This window comes from Spermophilus citellus, assembly GCF_964194105.1.
Source record: "Spermophilus citellus genome assembly, chromosome: 11".
NCBI lineage: Eukaryota > Metazoa > Chordata > Mammalia > Rodentia > Sciuridae > Spermophilus > Spermophilus citellus.
The window spans coordinates 74,293,219-74,315,906 of record NC_138192.1 but is presented as its reverse complement, the minus strand read 5'-3'; the positions used below and the strand labels follow the sequence as shown (position 1 = coordinate 74,315,906).

Below are 22,688 nucleotides of genomic sequence, written 5' to 3'. Positions count from 1 at the left end.
TCATTATAGTTTTTTTTTAATAATAATAGAAAGTAATGTCATACTCTCAGGTCCAAAGGGAGCTTTGAATGTTCTGTAAGTCCTTTGTTTTGGATCTCTCACAACTTTCATTAGCATCCCTTAAAATTTTAGGGTAAAATTCACACCAGTCAGTTGGGAATCTTACGCTCACAAAGACCTCATTGATGTCCTTGTTCATTTCATTAACATTCATCTAGTTATAATTTTGGATGAGAAGGACAGTTTCAGTCAAACACATTATTACTTTAGGCATCAAGTTTATGACTCAATCACTTCCTCCTTTTCTTCTACTGTATTATTTGATTTTTGCTCTTAGGGCATAGACTGGCAAGACAAGAGGAAATGATCTTTGTGACAATGTTTGCAATTGATATAGCTCAAGTTATTGTTTAAACTAGAGATTGCTTATAAAAATTCTACAACCTGTTTCTCACATGCAACTTTTGTTAGTTGTCTTATTTAAAAATGTGAAAATTTTTCTAGGTTAGATGATTGACAAATACCGATGTTCAAGCCCTAAGGCTCGAGTCTATGACTTGGGCATAAAATATGGTGGTTCTTTCTTAGTGCTCTTGCTCTGTTCTTAAACCTGGACCCAATCATGACAAGATATGAGGAACTCACACACTCCACTAATCTTGTTGCCTTGCAGGAGGTACCAGAAGACAGCAGGGCACTAATCAGAAACATTTGAACTTCAGATTTATGCAGAGAAGATTTACTTACTGAGAGTGACGCCCTCTTCAAACTGCAGAAGGCTTTCACACTTGCTGCATAATTTGAACTATCTTCTACCAGCATGATCTCATAACCAGAGATTTCAATATTTTAATAAGTTTAGTGTGGATAATTTTAATAAGTTGATCAGTGAAAATGCTGTTGAAAAAATTAGAATTTTTCCCACTGGCCACTCATAACTCCCTGTACAAGATCAAAAATACTTGTTAGTTGCTAGGGTGAGTGGAACACGGAGAAACTCAGGTGACAGAATTCTAGCTGCAATGCATGTTCAAAGTGAGACTTAAGTATAAACTCCATTTTAACATTATTACCTACACAGTTCACATGGTAAAAAGTCTGAGGGGTTACTATCAATGAATCATAATGTGTTAGTCATATTTTAGAACTCATCGTTCCTCTATGTCACCATGTACCTAATCTTCACTTTCAACTCAAAGAGACCTTCAATATGACTTCATCCTTCCCTTTATAACGTACAGGGTTAGGAATAAGTCTCTTCGGCTCCTGTTTTAGATCTTTTCTTACATTAAGCGATTTGAATACAATCTATTGGGAATTACTAAGAAAATAATAATCATTTTAAATTCAACATTTTCATCTTTAAAATCCAAGTGCATTTTAATATGTTATTCCCCGCTGATATCAAGACCAATATTTGAAGTTGTCATCACTGTGTGCCAGACTCTTTTGCAATACAGGTTTGGGGATTTTTTGAGGTGTGTTATGGGAAGTGTAAGGAGAGGAGGAGAAAAGACTTGAAAGCAAACTACACTCCCCTTTCAGAAGGTCTTGAGACCTTCCCTCTAGACTATGCAAATGTATCTAAAATGGTTATGCTTAATCAGATAACCCACTTACTTTCTCTCAACCAAATAATTGTATATAGCAAAATAAACCACAGAGCAAACCTGACCCTTACAAACTTTTCCAAGGCCCACTGTTAATCTCCTTTTCCATTCTTTCTTAGAGACCTCATTCATTTTCATAAAGGATATGTACAAAACAAACAAACTGACAAATAGAAATGCCATTCCTTAGAGTCTCCTACTATTCAAGTAGATGAATGTGACCCATTTCCTAAGCTCCACTCCCATGACTACAACCAGTGACCACAAATGTTTCATTTCAAACAGTATCTCACATCTGGCAAATGATGTTTGAAATGAAATTGATTTTACCATTTGGACTACCTGTAGTAGTCAGCTTCTCATTACTATAATGAAGTACCTGAGGCAATTAACTTATAAAGAGAAAAAAAATTTAACTCATATATTGGAGATTCCAGTCCAAGATTGGGATTGGGTAGCCCCATTGCTTTGGGTCTCTGGTGAGGATAGCAGATAGCAATAGCAGGGAGCGCATGGCAGAGAAAATTGTTCACCTAATAAGCCAGGGAGGAGAGAGAGAGAGAGAGAGAGAGAGAGAGAGAGAGAGAACACACAAGGATCCCACAGTTCTCTTTGGGGACACACCCCCAAGGACTTAAGACCTCCAATTAGACGCTCATTGCATTCCCATTAGCATCACTCTGTAGACCAAGCTTTTAACAAATGGGTCTTTTATTGACACTAGTTCAAACCATTGCACTACCTCCCTGAATTAGTTCATTAGTTCATCACTCAGTAAATACTTATGTAGTGCCTACTGTGTACTAGGTACCATGTCAAGCACTTCCTTGTTTCTTTGTTTATCAACCATCATTCTCAGTGACCTATAATTAACACCATTGAGTTCTTTCCATACTTCAAAACAACCAGTAATAAAAATATCATGCATAACTTAATCTAATTATGTGTGGAAGATAAATTTATACAGCAGAGATTGCTGGGTCAAATGATAGACTGACAGACTGTTTTCCAAAATCTTTGCTGCTCCACCACAAACAGTATTACAAATGCACATTTCCTTAAAAACAAAAAACAGTATTGGGGATTGAACCTGGGGCCTTCTGCATGTTATGCAAGTGCTCTATCACTGAGTCACATCCCTAGCCCTTTTTATTTTTTTTTTTATTTTTTAAAAGAAGTTCTTGCTAAATTGCCCAAGATAGTCTCAAATTTGCCATCCTCCTGCCTCAGCCTCCTAAGAGGCTGGGATTACAGGTGTGCCCACCATATGATTTCCTTATATTTTTGACAGACTACGTATTTATCTTTTTGCTCTGTTCTTGTCTAAAATATACAAAACCATGATTTTCATTTCTCATTAAATTTTGAGATTTAACATTTTTGCATGCAGTCATAGGCCAATTTGTATTTCCTTTTATGAATCATTCTTTAAAGTTCTTTGTCCATGCCTTTCTAAAAAATGTTTGGGGTTTTTCCTGAAAGAGGGTGACAGTGCCTCAAAGAATAGAGTAGAAGTCCTACTGTTGAGTGGGATGGAGGCTCAAGCCAAATATCATTTGGGTATTTAAGGAGAGGGAGACCTTAGAGAAATGGACTATTCATGTAATGCTGTAGCAGAACCTAAAGTTATTGTGAAAATAAAACAGTTCTCCCTTACTACCTGAAATGCTTAATAAATGTCAATTTTAATAGTTACATCTTATTCTAACATGTGGCAGTACCAAATTCCTTTTATTGCTTTCTTAATTTTTTCTAGACTTTAAAAAAAAGAGATTCTGAGTAAATTATCAGGATAAAGGATCTAAACTTTTTTTTAAGATTCTCAATACATACTGTGAAATATTCTTGAGCAACAAATCATATCCTTTACACTTCTGCCAGCATACTCCCAAAATAAGTCTTTTCTATTTTTTTCCTTTGCTCTATTTCTAGACTAAACCAGAAGTAGCTGCATTTTATTGGCACAAACTGTTTCCACAAGGCCTTAAATATTTGCCTTGGGATTTTATGATTTTTGCATACAAGTGGACTTTTTCTTGCCTGCAATTCTCAATATTCCATGAAAGAGGTCCTGATGGGAAATCTGATGATTCAAGAGGGAAGGTCTGATTCATATGACTTGGAAATTCTCAAGTTTGGAAATGGACATGAAACAGTGCCATGCCCTGAGCCCATGTACCTCCAGTGGTTAAATGCTACCTTAAGTAGACATCACTGCCTGTCTACACAACACAGAAGGCAGCAAATGTAATCAACTCAGATATATCTCCCAGCTTCTCAGATAAAAGAAACCCTTGAAATGTGAACAGAATTCACTGGGTGGGACTTCCAGGAAAATTGTTCTAGCTCTTTTGAAAAAAAAAAATATGCACACACACACACACACACACACACACACACACACACACATCTAGCCTTGATAGCTGGAGATTTAGCAGTCGCTATTTTTATTGGTCTTGGGAGCATGCAAGGAAAATAAAGAAAATTGCAGGAATTGGCCTTGCTTGTTATTTTTTGATCTTTTAAACCAATGCCAGAAAATTGCCCATCCCTGGACTTCTGGTGACATGAGAAAAATAAATATTTATCCGTTAAAGTGGTATTCTAGTACAAGTTTCTTTTCTTTTCTTTGCACCAGGGATTGAACTCAGGGGCGCTAAACCACTGGGCCATATCCCCAGACGCTTTTTATTTTTTATTTTGAGACAGGGTCTCCCTACGTTGCTTAGGGCCTTGTTGCCGAGGCTAGCTTGGAACTTGAGCTCCTCCTCCCTCAGCCTCCCAAGCCACTGGGATTGCACATTTCTTGGTGTATGTCACCAAGCCCCGTCAAAACATGCTTCCTGAAGCAGAGAACAATTCCTACTACCTAAAGCACTAGTTTAAAAAATATCTTCCAAAGATGTGTTTTTCAACTTTGGGAGAGAGGATGAGAGCCTTGTACGAGTAACTGAGGTTAAATGGAGTCCTTTTAAAAGAAGTAGCGTTCCTTCCTTCTAGATCCTCTCTTCATCCATTTTTTTTCCTCCCTCTGGACCCAGAGGCTGACTTGTATGGGCTACTCTGACTTTCCACGATTGGGGCCAATGGAGAGCCTGAGCAGATCAGAGGAAAGGAAGAGAGTAAGAACAGAAGGAGGAATGATATTCTCCTTCCTGTGGAGTCGTCTTGAGTTGACTGTGTCCTTGCCTGAAGGTCATCTCTCTTCTTAAGACTCCTGTTCCCACATACTCTTTCCTTCTGGGTTCCAGATGTGGCTTTTGTAAGTACAGAAACTGTAGTCATTTTTCAGAAGTCAGAAGGATGACTAAGTATCTGTTGAAACACAGGACTTCGGTCCTGACCCCAGCATCTTTCCCAGAAAAAGTCATGGAACTCTAGGGAACTCTGGGGTCCATCTACCTGGTTTTTTTTTTTTTTATTTGGGTCTTTTTTTTTTTAATTATTTTATTGTTGGTTGTTCATAACATTACATAGTTCTTAACATACCATATTTCACAGATTGATTCAAGTGGGTTATGAACTCCCATTTTTACCCCGTATACAGATTGCTGTGTCACATCAGTTACATTTCCATTGATTTACAAATTGCCTTTCTAGTGACTGATGTATTCTGCTGTCTATCCCATTCTCCACTGTCCCCTCACCCCTTTTTCATGAAGAGTTAACTGACTACCTCAAACCAAGCGTAAACACCTCACCTCTAGACTTTTAATCTAGCTTTTGTTATTTTATTTTTTGTGAGTTTTTTTTCCTATAGCTTGATTCTTCTCTATATTTTACCTCATGGTAATTTAATGAATGAAAACCTACAGACAGTGTCAAAACTCCAAAACACCAAATATGAGATCTCCAGGACCATTATTACTCTGATAAAATTAGTGGCCTATGAAGTCAAAATAGGGTTAACATCTAACTGATAGTAATGAGAACCAGGGAAAAACTGCTTTCAAGGACAGCAACAACACTAATTTATGTTGTGCATATATTATCTTAGCATATAAAAGTGGCTCAGAAAACATTAACCCCACTTTGTAGGGAGTTCAAAGTAAAATGTAAAGTGATATTATCTCAAGCTTTATGTTCTAACTTTCAGTCTAGAATTCCACTAAGAATTCTCCTTCTTTATTAAATATGGAAAACTGAGCAAGAATTAAGCAACAATTTGAATTAAAAAAGGAGCGATGCTAGATGGGGTGGTGCATACCCTTAATCCCAATGACTTGGGAAGCTGAAGCAGGAGGATCAAGTTTGAGGCCTCACCAACTAAGTGAGGTCCTAAGCAACTCAGTAAGACCCTGTCTCAAAATTAAAAATCATTAAAAAAGGGTTGGGGATAAGATGTGCATAATGTGCACATTAAATTTTTTAATGATAAAAATCATTAAAAAAGGGTTGGCTCAGTGGTTAAGTGCCCCCCAGGTTTAATCCCTAGAACAACAACAACAAAAAAGTGATGAAAAAAATAAACATAGGGCTCGATGTTTTAGTCTTTTGAAGACTCCTGTTTTGTTTTTTGTTTTTTGTAACGGACAACTAACTTATTTACTTTCTTTCTTTCTTCCTCCTCCTCCTCCTCCTGCTCCTCCTTCTTTCTCCTTCTCCTCCCCCCTCCCCTTCTCCTCCCCTCCCCTCCCCCTCCTCCTCCTCCTCCTTCTTCTTCTCCCCTCCCTCCTCCTTCCCTCCTTCCCTTCCTCCTCCTCCTCTTCCCCCTCCTCCTCCCCCTCCTCCTCCTCCTCCTCCTCCTCCTCCTCCTCCTCAATGTTTTAGTCTTTTGAAGACTCCTGTTGTTTTTTATTTTTTTTTTTTGGTAAGGGACAACTAATTAACTTTCTTTCTTCCTCCTCTTCCTCCCGCTCCTCCTCCTCCTCCTCCTCCTCCTCTCCTCCTTCTCCTTTTTTTTAATGAAGAAGAAAAAGACCACAGCCACCTGCCTGTCTTGGCACTTTTGAGAAGCTGTGTATCTGATGCTTTGGTGATTGGGCACATCTTACATGTCATTTGATGACTTTTAGAGACAAAGTCCCCAAAGAGGAGTCCACCTGAAAAAGCCATAGCAATGTACAAATATTTGAAGATTTTCCACATGAAAAAAGAAACAGCCATTTTAAATTTGTTCAGCTGTGGGAAGCAGGAAGAAATATCTATCTATCCATCAAGCTTTCTAACCATGAAACTGAACATCTTCAAAATAATCAGTTCCTCTCATTGGTCTTGGGAGTCCTAACCGGGATGCAGACCCAGATGGGAATGCGAAGTGTTAAGGAAGTCCTTGGCATCAGGATCAACAGGTTGCTGGTGAATATTCGTGCATGCATGGATGCCACTGGCTTCCTAGAGGGGCTGGTGGTGAGATGGTTTGCAAAAGGAGGTGTGAAATCAGCCTGGCTGACCTTTCGGTCAGGATGCCCAAGGGAAGATAATCACCTAAGGTCAATGTTTAGAATTCTCCGGGTCAAGATCCCTCATGAGCAAAACCTTTATGTCGTATGTGTTCGATCCTCTAATCCTCTAACTTAGGAGTTATTTCCAGTTGTCAACTATGTTCCGATGGGCCATCTGCTCGGGGCCGTGGGTTAGAGGGGATATCTCTGCTAACTCCCCTCTCAAGGGGAGAGGAAATGTGATGTCCTTTTCCCCCAGTGCTTTCCCACAGCGTTAAACAGAAACTGCTCCTTGAAGTGAGGCCTCCACTAATGGAGTAAATGAAAGGATGCAAGTCTGGAGCAAAGAATGAGCAGACTACAAGAGATGGGAAGTCCCCTGGTCCCCAAATGGCCAGCCAAGATGAAAATCAGAAGGCAGAGTATAGTGTGGTGCTCTGAGCTGAACTGCCCTGTGCATCGGTAAATGCAGCTGTGAAGAACAAAGAGAAGGGACACTTTGTAATTCGACCCTTGGAGATTTGGAATAGATCCTTGCTTGCTCTGTCCCCCACTGGTACCCCAAACATTCCAACCTTGTGTAGCGAGTTAGCATGGAAACTGTCCTTTGGAGGACCAATCAGTTAAGAGCAGAAACTAACCTAGAGCTCTTTGCATTTATCTGATTTCTGCACAAATGCAGAACTGGACATTTAAAGTGGATGCGTGCCCACTGGGAGAACCCAGCCATTGTGCCCTGGCATAAAAACGTCTCCTCTGAAATTAGGATACTGTGTAAACTCATCCACCAAGAGCTTTGTAGATCTCTTGCATTTATTTCTCGGGCCTGTTTGAATTTGTTCTTTTAAAGAGGCTGCTTAGGGAAAATGCCTGGCACCAATGGAATGAAAAGGGATATCACTGGTTTCTTCCTTTTAAAAGGGGAGAGTCCCCCTGGGAACGCTGTGTCTTCATGTGTATTAGGTCAGACGCACTGGCCTGATGGCTGGGTAGGCTGGCTGTTCCAACTGCTGCTGTGAGTTCCAATGGGGATGGAGTCGGTGGGGGCTCTAAATGTACCCTGTGCCATTTAAATGGATTAATAGGACACAACTCCTTCCCTTACACAAATCAATCCCACTGTTGAGTGTAGAAAAGGTTTAAGGTGATAAACTCGTGACACCTGTGGGGACATCGAGGCAAAACCAAGTAGAAAGAAATCCTAGCACATGCCAGAACGCTTGGCCATTTGGATGGAATGAAGAAGGGGCTACTAATTTCGAAATTAGCTACTCTCCAAAGTGATTCTTAAGGGGCGTGATAGAGCATGCCTGTAATCCCAGAGGGTTGGGAGGCTGAGTCAGGAGGATCACAAGTTCAAAACCAGCCTCAGCAACTTTGTGAGGCCCTAAGCAACTCAGTGAAACCCTGTCTCTAAATAAAATATGAAAAAGGGCTGCGGATGTTAAGGGCCCCTCGGTTCAATCCCTGGTACCAAAAAGAAAAACAAAAACCAAACAAATGTGATTCTCATTAGAGGAGTGGGAAATAGCAGAGGCAGCAGCTGAACATTATTAGATGCTCACTGCGGACTAGGTTCTAATCAACTTGCAGTGAGCCCTCATCTGGAGCCTTAGTTTTGAAGGACAGTCCTGACCCAGCGCCCTCTTGGAGATGCTACAACATCACACATGCACATAAACTAACTCTCTCTCTCTCTTTCTCTCTCTCTCTAGGAACCTAGGAACATAGATCGTGGAACAGAGAATTTTACTGTAATACAAAGAAGGAAGATGTGGTACTGGAGGGATTTGTAGATGGCAGTAGTGGGAAAGGCTTAAGCAAAGCTTGGGCCTGGGACGACTGAGTGTGTGACTTGAAGTGGAATGTCAGGAAGTCAGCGTGATATATATATATTTTAATAGTAATGAGAATTAAACCCAGAGCTTAGTGCTTACTAAGCAAACACCCTACCAATGAGCTATATCCCTAGCTTGTGAATTGGTCTTGGTTGGGAGAAAAATTATAGGCTCATTTAATACCCATTGTTTACACTGGATTTCTCCCTCCTGCCTTTGCCCCAATAATATGCACAGAAATATATGGTTTTTAACATTGCAATTAATGTTACTCTAAATCTAACCACAATCCAAACTAAACATCATGCCTCTACCTAAAGCCAATAACCCTACCCCCAATGGCTTTATGTCCCTTATTTTGTTCTTTCACCTTGGAACCTTATTGGGATAGAGAACCTGAAATCTTGTAACCAATGAAGAAGCAATCAAATAACTTGGATGTAAATATAGCAGAATTCACAGTCTACAGATAAAGATAGGTCAACACATTGAGGCCTTTATTCTCCCAGTTCCTTTATAAAGCAAAGAGGAAAATACACAAAACAAGCTAAGATGACCTTCCAAAGGACCCACAATAGCCTGGGCCAGTCCAGAGTATCCCTTCCTTTATGTCTCCTGGATTCAGTTACCTCTTGGGTGACCTACTAGGATGGAATTTTTCATTTACCAAATGAGTCGAACCAAAGGATCTCAAAGTCTATGATCTAAAATCTGGAAGGCTAGGCCATATGTACTTGGTAGAGAACTTACTCAAAGAACAATGAAATATTCCCATGAGTAATAAACAGAAGCCCACAGTCACCAATTTTTTTGTCAAATGCTTACTATAAATGAAGAGTACTGTGTTAAGCATTTTCTATGCACAGCCTGTAAATGGAGGTGCTTTTTATCATTCCTATTTTAGACATTGAGAAAGAGAGGCACAGGAAAGTTAAGCAACTTACCCAAAGTCACAAAGCTGTTAGAGTGGCACGCTGGGGGCATAAATTAAGCTTGACTCCAAAGACTGCTATGCCACACTGCCAAGGGTATGGGACCATTTGTTCTTTTCAAGAGCTCCAGAGGCCCATTAACAGAAGAGAACAAAACAGATGCCCATCAAGAGAAGGATGGATTTGTGAAGGGTGGTCTGTTTCTAAAATGGGATACTATACAGCAGTGAAAAATCTTTTTAAAAAATATTTATTTTTTACTTGTAGTTGTCAATACTTTATTTTATTTTATTTATTTTATGTGGTGCTGAGGATTGAACCCAGGGCCTCACAAGTACTAGGTGAGCACTCTACCACTGAACCACAACTTCAGCCTGAAAAATCTTAACAATATAATGCTAAAGGGGGAAAAATCAGAAGAAGAATCAAAATTAAATTATGGTATTTAGGGCTGTATGCCTAGGTGGCTACTGCAGGAAGAAGAATGAGAGTCCCAATCCTGACGGGGCACATGAGGCTCCTGCTGTGGCTGAGTTCTGTCTGGACATCTTGGTTGTGGTTGCCTGGGTACTTACATTATGATAATTCATTATGCTGTCCATCTCTATTTTAATCTCACATGTGAGATTTTCCCAGTATGGAAAGGCAACATGCAGAGGGCTGGAAACATCTTTCTTTATTTACTCTTTGCCTGGCCAATTCCTGACCCTTCTCTTGCAGGTCTTAGCTCTGGAATAAGCTTTTGAGACTCTACTCTTCTTCCTGGAGCACCAAATACATTACGTATTTTCTAGAGCTCTGTGATACCCTGGTCAAAGAGATTTGATTTCAGACTTATTTGTCCATTTCTCCCTTGAAATATAAACTTCACAAGAGCAAGCCTGGATTTGTTCCCTGTGTCTCACCTGCAATAAACACAGAGCTTGTCATGCTCGATAAATACCTGTGGGATGGATACCCAAGTGAGTCAGTCATCAAACACTGCCAACTCTCCTTGAATTTAAACCAATAATTTCTCTCTTGCTAAATCTTGGTTTTAGTGGAAGAGAACAACTCCAGAGCTTCCCAGTCATCCAGGGATTTCTATACTTAAGGAGCATAAATAGAGAGGACACCAAGAGGATTGAAAAAAAAATTGAAAATCGAAAGAAAAATCTTTCCAGGGTTCTACACATAGCTCTATAACCAAGTTTCATTTTTAAAAATTATTTAATTTGTGGGTCACATCTAATTGCTCTCCCTACACCAGTTAAAATGCTTACATCCAATTGAGAAATCCTGCTTATGTCATGGCTCTCATCTATCAACTACCATGCAGCCAACTAACTACCTTGATCCTCTCAGCTATTCTTATTTTCTTGGGTAGATAGTGGGTGCCAAGCCAAAGTGGGAGTCTGGTTTATTTAAAAACATTTTTCTCCCTGATTACATTCATGAAAAAATTCATTACTGCTCTGCAAAAGACAGTTAAAAGATGAAAAGAGTCGGGCATGGTGGCGCACGCCTGTAATCCCAGAGGCTTGGGTGTCTGAGACAGGAGAATTGTGAGTTCAAAGCTAGCCTCAGTAATAGCGAGGTGCTTAGCAGTTCAGTGAGACCCTGTCTCTAAATAAAATACAATATAGGGCTGGCGATGGCTGAGTGTCCCTGAGTTCATTCCCCAGTACCCTCTCTCCACCCCCCAAAAAGAAGAGAGAATTAAAAGCCAGAGACTGAAAGAAAATATACACAAAACACATATCTGACATGGGATCGGTATCCAAAATATATCAAGAACCCTTAAAATTCAAGAATAAGAAAACAACACAATTTTAAAAAATCAGCAGCTCTGAATAGACACCTCACCAAAGGTGATATGTTTATGGCAAATGAGTAAATGATAAAATCTCCAACATCATATGTCATCAGGGACTTGCAATCATGAGATGCTACTATGCACCTGTTAAAATGACAAAAATCCTAAACATCAACAAGCATCAAATGCTGGAGAGAATGTGGAGCAACAGGAACTCCCATTCATTGCTGAGATAAGTCCCTTTGGAAGACAATTTGGTAGTTTCTTACAAAATATAGACTCTTAAGACACAAAAGGCATATTAACCTAAATGAGATGAAAACCTACATCTATACCAAAACCTGTCCACAAACATTTATAACATCTTTGTTCATAATTGCCCAAACTTGAAAACATCCAAGATGTCTTTGAATAGATGAATGGATAAACAAACTGTGATACATCCATACAATGCAATATTATTCAACTCTAAAAGGAAATGAGCTATTAAGCCATGAAAAGACACGGAGGCATCTTAAATATATATATTATTAAGTGAAAGAAGCCAATTTAAAAAGCCATATCCTATGTGATTCCAACAATATGACATTCTGCAAAAGACAAAATGACAGAGACAGTAAAAAATGTAAAAATAAGTGGTTGCTAGAATCTTGGGGAAAAAGGAGGAGAGAATAGGTGGGGACAGAGTGGGGTTTTAGGTCAGTTAAACGGTTCTATTTCATACTACATCGGAGGATACATGTTATTACATATTTGTCAAAACTCATAGACTGCACAACACCAAGAGTGAATCCTAAAGTAAAATAGGAGCTTTGGTTAATAATAATGGATCAATATTGGCTTATCAATTCTAACAAATGGGCCACAGGAATGCAAGATTTTTTCTTCTTTGGTGCAGGGGATTGAACACGGGGCCTCCTGCATGCTGAGCCCACACCTACCATGGAGCTGAATCTCATCCCCTGCATAATATTAATAATATGAGAATTCTATACTTTCCTCTCAATATTTCTGGAAATCCAAATCTACTCAAAGTCTAATGGAAAAAAATTAAAAATAAGTTTTAATATGCTCAATCTTGGAAAACAAATAAAAGTCAAAAGAAGAAAAAAAAAGCACTCTACTCATCTTATGAAATAATAGTATGTTTAATTTTAAAGTTGAAAGAATACTTTAAAATGAAGTGAACTGGGCCACTAAGGTTAACAGGGCAGTCTCTAGAGCAGGTACTGTTTCAATTACTTCAAATAAGAAAAGAATTAAAAATAAAATTTCCCTAGGCACATTTTACAGTCATGCCATCGACATCCCATTCTGGAAGCCAAATACACAACTTGGCTCACACAGCCCCGCCTAGTGTTGTCCGGCAGCTGCGCTCCTGATGTCCTGGGTCCCTGCCAGAACCTAACTTGGCGGCAGCAAAAAGTGCATCTCAACCTAATGTACGCAGGAAAGCCCTGGAAAAGTTCGGCAGGAACTTCTCTTGGACATGTTTGCGGGAACAATCTAAGCAGAGATGATGTCACAAAAAAGCCAACTCTGCCATGTGCTTTAATGAGTTGCAGGAATGAGAACAGGCTGCAAACGGATTTTCCCGAGGTATGTGGCCTCAGGAATGGTGGCCTGGAATAGGACTTCCCTCTGTGCCTTCTAACTGCCACAGTGGTGGCCACTTCTCCTTCTAGCCTCCAATTCCTTCTCCAGAGTTAGCATCTCACTATCAGCTCAGCTGACTCAGGAGCTGGTGGGTGCAGCCCCAACCTTCACGGACAACGTCCCTCAAATTTCAAAGACTATAGAAACACATGATAAGTTTTTTCCTCTTGGTGGGCATCTAAAGAGCCCCAGTTTGGGGCAGAGTCCTAGGTTGGAATTAGCTACCAGGATGACAAATGGTGTCCCAAGCGCTCTGCTGGTGTCCCTCACTATTACAACATAAAGCAAAACAGAATCAGACAAACTAAAACCCCGGATCTAGTGAAAATGAGAAAAGTCATAAGCAAAATAGGAAAGGTGCATGATTAATAGAAACGGGGCTAAATTGAATCTGGTACTTGTAGAATTCCCCTCTCTTCCTCCTCCTTCCATCCTTTCCCCTCATGGCCATGAGCTCTGAAGTGTACTTCCCTAAGCTAGCCTCATTCCTTTCTTTTGCAAAATATCCAGAGTACAAGCATCATGGCAATGATGCCTATGTTAGAGGTTCGTGAAAAAATTCAGAGAGGTGAGTTTTAGAGGAATTTTGCCATGCAGGAGAAGACACAGTGGCCAGGTTGGCACTGATGCTATAGTTTTAAACTCAAAATAACCTTTAGAGTGATAATTCCTAATAGTTTTAGAAATTGAATATCAACTTCTTAGAAGAATACTCCCTTCTGCCTCCAGTATGTAAAGTTATAAGTAAATGCAACCCTGTCCTTGACAACTTCCTGAGAATTTAATGTGAATTTAATTATTTTATTCTTAAAATAAGTGAAGATACTCAGTGAGTCTTCAAACCTGGTCTAGAAAATAACAGTGGCAAAGACCAAAATATTTGAATAGCATTTGTCTCCTAAGTGTCTTCTTTCACTTTCTGGCTCTGTGGTTGACATATAGAGTAGGTGCTCGATAAATGTTTGTTGAATGATTGAGTAGAAAACCACATGTGTAATGCCTACTTTGAGTCAATGTGGTCTTATACAGATGGAACACTCAGAGCAAGAGTTCTCAAAGGAAAGTCTCTGTGGAACTTGACAAAAATGCAGATCCCTCTCCAACCCTGCAGGTCAGAAACTATGAGCTGAATTCAGCAAACACATCCTTTGGGTGATTATGGTTTCTGCTGATGGTTGAGAAACACTGGTCTTAAAAGATCCTTTTAGAAGGGACATTTTCCCCACTGTGCATGCTTAAAGTCAGAATCCAATTCCTGTACTTCCTTTGCCATCTCACTGAGAAAACTCTGACACTGAGACTTTACCAAATTTGATGTGTTTGTTTGTTTAGTGTATGTGTGTGCACACACATGCATTTGTATATGTTTTCTTTTGGTGCTGGGGAGGGAACCCAGGGCCTTATCCACTCAAACACACACACTCTACCACTGAGCCTCACTCCAATCTTACCAAGTCTTACTGATGAGGGTTTAAGGTGAATTCACTGTTGTTCTGGTAAAAAGAAAAGATGTTCTTAGCCCAACAATGCCAAAAAGAACAAAGACTCAGAACCTCAGAACCGCAGAGATGACCCATAACTGAAGACACAGTGGGCTTGCTGACTTGTGTGTGGCATTCAGGAATGGAAGTGGGTGTAGGACAGAAAGGTCCAGAAGACTTTCCTCTACTCAGGGTCTGGTTTCTTTGTGCTTTCCTTAGAGAGATTATGTGGTCTTTGAGACAAAGTCGTAGGGACGTACTCTCCTTGTCAAACAGAGACATCTGAGCCTTTGATGAGTACAGTGTTGTCTAGCAAGCCGCTCGCAGCCCCTTCCACGCATAGGAGCCAGGGTGGGTGACTCTGTAGTATGGATCTAAGGCAGATAGGAGGATCTAATTTTAGAAAAAAGTTCCTGCCCAAACCAAACTTAATCTCCAGTATCATCATAGTGTGACCAACTTGTCCCAGTTTGCCTGGCGCTGACCCTTACCTGGGACTCCGTATCTTAGAATCCTTCAGTCCTAGGAAAATTGAGATGTTTGGTTACCCTAAGGATTAAGGGCTTTAGGGATAAAATGTGCTCAAGCTTGCTTTCTGATAGCTGAAATGCTGCCAAGGGTGTGAAATATTCAGTGATAAGCAACCAGAAAGTAAAGAAAAATAATGAAGTAGCTGGTGCTAAGGGAGAAGCTGGGGAAAGAATGAATGATTTCCTTGGCAGCTGTTCAGTGGACAGGCCAGGGAAGCTCTGAAATCAGATCACCAAAGCCCGAGGCCAGGCACTGGATGCTCTCTGGTGGCTCTACTAGACCCCAAGGCTGTACACTGCCACCTACACCCCAGTAGGCTGGCACAGTGCCACGTGCTCCTCAGCACCCTAAAAATTGAAGGTGTGGGCTGGGGTTATGGCTCAGTGGCCGAGTGCTTGCCTAGCATGTGTGAGGCACTGGGTTCAATCCTCAGCACCACATAAAAATAAATAAAGCAAGTGTCTATCTATAACTAAAAATTAAAAAAAAAATAAAATTGAAGGTGTGATGTCATCGCAGTTACTCCTAACAGGTACAATGATCTTGTGACCTTAAAAAGAACTACAATTAAAATAGATTCCCTGTAGATGAGAAGATAGCAAGGGAACACTTCCCTTAAGTGAGGTACACGGGGAACCTGGGTGGGCAGAGTCCCCAAAGTTAAACTAAAGCCTGCAAATGGGAGCAAAGCCTCTGGTGCCTGCAGCAGGTCCCTTCTGCCGGATTTCCTCAGATCCTCCTCCACTCACACCCATTTATCTTACTGCAAAAGGAAAAAAAATGGTTAAACCCTGTTTTTTAGACCACAGCAAAGAAGGGCAAGGAAGAAAGAAGGGAAGAAAAGCACATTAACAATGGCAAGGAACATCGGCTTTGTGTTGAGAGAGAAGAAAGAAAAGATGGAATCAGCACATTAACTAAAAATCATAAGGACTGAGGGTCATTTAATTTAAGGGCAGGTGGCCCCATTTCATGATGGTCTCTGGCCATCTCTCTGCATCACAGCCCAGTGTGATAATTGTTAATAATCAGATCCTGAGACACTGAGAATGATGTTTAGTACACTCAGTGTGAAAGCCGTTACAGGTTTTAGAAAGTTTCTTTGTCTGGAAAAGGCTCTCATGCAGACTGTCTCATTCCTTGATGACATCTACCACTGATCCTTAAGCCCAAATCTGGAGGGCTTGCTTAAAACAAAACAAAACCAGAAAACAACAACAAAAATAAAGAAAGAGAGACCGGACAAAAAAGAGAGAGGGAATTTCATCAAAGGAGAGGAAAGATCAGTATTGAATTTGAAGGGGGACAAAGAAGAGACAGGAAAAGGGAAAACAGTGGAATGAATCTGACAGAGTTTTCTCATGAGCAAGCATGGGTGTGGCGCGGTGGGTCCTGGATCAGGTGTGTGCACAGAACGCTAATTAAAAAAAAAAAAAAAAAAAGTAAACTGTAAATGGATTCAAGAGGGATCAGTGGGGGGTGGGAAGGGTGGGTGCTGGGAATGAAATTGGAGCAGGTTGTGTTCCCCGCTTTTGTGATCCTGGTGTATATAACTAAGAAGAAGAAGGTTTTTCTTTTCTTTTTTTTTTTTTTTAAAGTTAAACAAAAACAAAAGCAAAATACAATTGAGATTATTCTCCTCCTGTGCTGGAAGTGCTGCCTAGCCCCTTCCCTGAGATGACACCCTCACAACTCAAAATGTGGACCAGGGACCAAAAAGGCAACTCACAGGAAGCTCCTGAGAGTTGCAGAATGTCAGAGGCCCTGCAGAGCTGCAGATTCAGAGACTTCATTTTAACCAGATTCCCAGGGTGGGGCTAGGATTCTGAAGAGCTGCCCTCTGTGGTCTGGCTCCTCATTTCCTACAACTCTCCTCTCCTCTCCTCTCTCAGCTCCAATCATAGAGGCGCCTCTCTATCCCTCCTGCCTGCTCTCTCAGGGCTTTGCCCTGGCTGTTTCCCTGCCTGGAGAGCTCTTCTAGAGGCCACTGGCTTGCCAGCTTCAAGCCTTCAAACCTGGAATCTGCAGTGAAGCCACCCAGACCATCTATTTAAGGCACAACCATCCCCAGCCCCACCCTGCATACTTGGGCTTCTCCTCGCCACCCTTGCTGTGCTTACCCCAATACTCCACTGACTTCTTTATTTTATTTCATTTTTTAATCATGCATGCTGTTTCCTGTTTCTCTCTGCTAGCCTATGGCATCTTGTGAACAGGAATGTGCCTGTGTTGCTCACTGACTTGTGGTCATGTGGTCGGCAGGCTGGCTCCTGTTACTAGTCCCCACCAAGATTAGTAAAGAAAGTTTAGTAAAGAGCGAGTTGGTGTAGAGTCAGAGATTTAGAGAAGTTGAGACCAATTTGCTATTGGCACAATATCCAAATGCATGACTGTTTTTCTGGTGATTTATTTTTGTAGTGTCTCATAAAAGTATCAGACTGCAAATTGGAAAATGGTTGGGAAAAATGGTCTTTCAAAACAATTTGAGAAGTACTGGCTAAGGACAGTCTCTGGCATTTAGTGAGTATTAATAATTATTTTTTAATAAATAAATGAATAAACAAAGAGGAGAACATATATTCCTAAGGAATATTTAATAAATGTTTATGTAGGAAAATCAGATTAAGTCTGTATACATTCCTGTAGGTCCCATTAAATAATTTAACTGTTTGGATTAGTGGCAAAGTGATTTGTGTTATGTGTTTTCTGGGTGTGTTGTGATTTTCTGTCCATGTGAGCACATGGGCCAGTTGGTGACATTTCTTAGACTCTCTCACTAAGGGACAGCTTTGGCCCAGACCCACTTTACAGATTTCTCTGTGTGGCTGCTCAAGGGGCAGAGCTTGAGATCAGGAGCTTTAGGTGGACCCCCTGCCTGTCAGAGAAATGAAGTCTGTCCTTGCTGCAAGTTGGATGCTACTTTTTACAATGAAAAGGTTACAGTATTTTTATTCAGCCAACCACAAAAACATGGGTTGAAAGAATAAGTCATTTAAGGCAAAGAATATAAAGGTATATTTAAATATGAAGGTATGATTTGTTAAACTGCCTTTTGAAGATATGCTCTCATTCCTGCAACTGCTACTATAAACAAAACTGTAAATTTTTTGTACTTTGATTCATCCTTATTGCTTGCTAAGGATAAGGGAAATTTGATTTATATATAATGCTTTTTCTAGCCAGAACGTTCTTCCCTTCTTGCCCTGTCTAAAATATTAGCAGCAAAGTGAAACAACTTGGATTATTTTAACTTGTTTTCCCAGTATGTCATATCTGTTTGGTGATAATTGGGAGACATTAAGTTTATTCCAGGATTATTAGAAATATCTTTAAGCACTTATCTCTGACTTACTCAAGTAGAGTTTCATTTCATTCCCGCTTCCACTATATGATTTTGGATGATGGAGAATTTAATTCAAGAACCAGAGCAGGGGCTGGGGTATAGCCCAGTGGTGGGGCACAGGCAAATGAGAGGCTGAGTTATGCAGAGAGAATCTTTAAAGGCATAGACACGATCCCAGGGAGTTTAAATCTAGATGCATGAAAATAAGTACAATCCAAGGCAGGATGAGATAAGTACTATGTGAAAAATCAAAGGGCACACAGGATTGGGAGTCTGGGACCTTGGAGGATGGAGAGGGATAGGAAAGGAACATAGAGGGGCCAGCATGACAAAAATCACAAAGGAGGGAAAGAATACATCGGGCATGTTCAGTTTAGATGCTGAACATAGAATGAGAGTCATCAGTGGAAATCAGAGCTAGAAAGGAAGATTGAGACCATAGAAAGCCTGAATGTTATGTCAAAAGGCTTCTAGTTGGTGCTGGGGTCCTGGAGAGCCATTGAAGAGTATGGAGGAAGGGAGCTTGTAATGAGGTTTGTGCTTTAGAAGAGCTCCTTAGGCTTCTGTGCATAAGTGAGGATGAAGGAGGAAACGAATGGAGGCAGGGAAACCACTTAGGGTGGCTTATAAGACTGCAAGGGAAGTGATGGCGATGGTGATAGACACCCTAGAAGGTTATTCAGATTAAAAGGGACAGTTTTGAAAGGAAAACACATAAGAGCCATTTACAGCCAAACAGATTTGTAACTCATAGCCAGGCAAGGTGGTGCACTCCTGTAATCCAAGCCACTCAGGAGGCTGAGGCAGGAGGATCACAAGTTCAAACCCAGCCTCAGCAACTTATCGAGGCCCTAAGCAACTCAGTGAGACCCTGTCTCTAATAAAATTTGACCCTGTCTCTAATAAAATACAACAAAGGGCTGGATGTGGCTCAGTGGTTAAGCACCCCTGGGTTCAATCCCTGGTATCAAAAAACAAAAACAGATTTGTAATTCATACTAAGTTTGATCTGGGGGATATTTTTCCAAAGACTGAAAAAAAATGATTGTGATCCAGAAGTCTTTCTCTTTAATTCAATCAATTCAAATTAATTCTATTAATTCAAAACACAGTATATTTTTTTACCCCTCTGAACTCTTCCACCACAAGCCAGTGCCTTACAACAAATAAGGACATTATTTCTTGACCTGTTCATCCTCATAGATTAATTTTGTGATAATATGCACTAACAATAACCACCACAGCAGCAGCCAACATTTATTGAGCCCTTTTGATGAAGCAGGTGCCAGTCTGTGTCCTTCTCTGTATTAGTTCACTTGATCCTGATACAACCCTCCCAGAGAAAACTACTGTTTCCTGTAGTTTCTAAGTACTGGTACTCAGGCAGGAAGCTGTTATGTAACTTCACTGATGCTACACAGGAGGGCTGAGATTTGAGTCCAGTGCTGGGTACCAAACCTAGGGTCCTGCACACATGAGGCTCCAGAACCTGTACCTTTAGCTATCCAACCATACTTTAATTTTTGTTTTATGATGTCAAAATAGAACAAAGACCAGATGGGACAAATAGAAATACACAGAGGGTGATAGATTTAAGCCAAAATGTGTCAATCATTGCATTAAGTATAAATGGGCTACACACCCCAATTAAAAGGTAGAGATTGTCAATGTGGATAGAGAAAAAATATCAACCAAATTCTTGCATAAGGGACTCTGCTCCACCACACTGTCTTTCCTCTAAATCCTCCTCTTTGTGTTGCCCTGCTCCTACCTCACTGTGGCCTTATTCCTGAACACCATCTGACTATTAGGGTAACATTGCCTTTGACAGGTTTATCACTTCCTGTAAAAGTTTCTGCTATAATGCACTCATCTTCTCTTGTCTCTCTATAAGAGTCTAAATTCCATTTGGACTGAAGTTCATAGCACATTTATTATGTATTTCCTACTTCACGTTGCACTGTTTTGTCACTGAAAAACAGAGTAAGAAAAAATTTGGAGAGTCCTGAGAAATTACTGGATCTTTCCAAAACATGGATGAGGCTGACATTAAGTAACATGGATATTTTAAGTTGACAAAGGTTTTTCCTTTGGAAGGACCGATATTATCCTGAGTATGTATTTTCTGTTTCAGAGATGTTCTTTATAATTGATTTCTATATTTTATCTTCCAGAAGTACTGATCATACTCACCTACAAGCCTAAAACTGACTTCTACTGTATTGAGTAGCAAGGAATTTAGAAAAGGGATCACATATGTCATTTCTCAAAGGCATGTGACAAGATGTCTGTCTTCTTGCTGAAAGAATGGTTGTGTTTCCCCAAAGTGTAGAAGTGCTGCCTAAATCCACATCCTTTCCCAAGCTCCAGATTGTGACCCTGAAGGACCTACCTACTCCACTGAAGGCTGTTAGTTTCTTTCCTTGAACAAGGTGAAGTTGGGGAAGTTTCCTAATTTGAGATTCTTGCAAGTAAAGGGAAAAGTATGGCCTTAGATATTCATTATCTTCCCTGGGAAATGTAACTGTAGGGTGGCAGGAGGAGGCACTAAACTTCCACCTTTAATAGGGTTTTTGACTTCAGGCTTTACAGCCTCCCAAACCTGAACTTTCTAACAATAGGTCATTAGAACATCCAATTGAGTCCTGCCTTGTAGAAAGTCCTGCACAAACAACTCACTAAGAAATACACAAACATGCAAATGGTAGGAGAAACATGCAGTTGAAATATCCTTCTTACCAGGTTTCCAAGGAGCTTCACAGGGACTCAGTTCTTGGTGATCTGGGGTAGCACGATGTGTCCAAGAAGTCAGTGCATTAGTTCCAGCCACTGAATTCTTCAGAAAGACCCAGTGAGAGAAACATTATTTTTTATCTTCTGATAAAGCAGCCTTAAGGACATGGCTTCCATTAAACTAAGGGACCCTTAACCCTGACCATCACTGGAAGAAGCTAAGTATATTGGTGCTATTTGTAAGCTGCCCCTGTCTTGCATAGAATTGAGTGAAGGTCCCCTCCTAGGGGCAATTAGAAGCAAAGTCTCAATGCTTTTTCTTCATTAATTTAGTGTGTCTTCTGCACAAGTCAACCAAGCCCCCTTCTTAAATTAATTATAGTCCAGAACAGAAAAACAGCTATGTGCTGATTTGCACCTTTACTTAATTTTTATCCTTAAGAAAGAAACAAGAAAACCTATAGGAAGGTATTAATCTACTTAACATTTCTAAGTACATCATCCAAAGGATTTTGTTTTTTTAATCTTACATATGCTCAGCAGAGTTACTGGCAAAAACTGTACATTTTCTTCATTTCATCCTTTCAACATCAAATAGTAGGCAGCAAAAATTGGATCAGACTTCAAAGCCTGCTGTGGGCTCCAAGTCACAGAGAGACGCCTCCATTTCACATATTGAATTCGAGCAGGATATCAAAGTGCTACCAAAGAACCTCGGGTCCTTACTCAGAAAGAGGCTCTACCATCTGTAGAGTGGAGTGCTCAGACAAATCACCTCAGGGAGCAGTGAGCATTTATTCTCAGCAGCGAATTTCCAGGCTTTTGATTCTCTCTTGCCTGTACCTCCCTGTCTCTCTACTGAACCAAAGTTCTTTAGCAGGCTGGGCTTTTGTCTCAAGACTTCAAAATATCATTAAGAGTTTCATGTTTGGATGGCCCAGCCAAGCAGCCTCGGACAGGTCTCCTGCCCATGGACTTGGTCGAGTCTGAAGGAAGGACATGCAGTTATTTCAGAATCAAAATGTCCAGCTACCTTATTCGCAGGTCTTTGGAAGACATCATACCCGTTTGGAGAACTCTGGGCCTGTGAATGCCTAAAGAAATAAAAACAACAATAATTTTTAGAAGGTTTGAAAAATGATCATAAAAAAAAAATAAAGAGGATTGTTTTCCTCCAAAGAGGTATGGAAACATATTCGTTAAGCTTCTATTGTTTCCATGCTGGTCCCTGGTTAAAAGGACATGGTCAGCTTAAGGAAACACATCCCACTAGCTGTTGCCCCTACACAAAACAACACAACACATCCAGGGTCTGCCTGAGGCCCTAAAGCCCAGGAAGCTGCTTTTTAAAAAAGTTGCATGGTTGAATTTGGGTTAATGAGCAC

The 22,688-nt window shown here is 40.4% G+C and overlaps 1 protein-coding gene across 1 annotated transcript in view; it reads right to left on the bottom strand.

Moving 5' to 3' along the window:
* MYO3B (myosin IIIB) overlaps positions 1 to 22,688 on the bottom strand; it is a gene marked incomplete at its 5' end in the record, with an annotated part of 464,298 nt that overhangs the window by 90,229 nt on the left and 351,381 nt on the right. The window contains 2 exons of the mRNA XM_081260604.1: positions 21,310 to 21,406; positions 22,337 to 22,397. Of these exons, the coding sequence (XP_081116730.1) occupies positions 21,310 to 21,406; positions 22,337 to 22,397 (158 nt within the window). The remainder of the gene's footprint in view (positions 1 to 21,309; positions 21,407 to 22,336; positions 22,398 to 22,688) is intronic.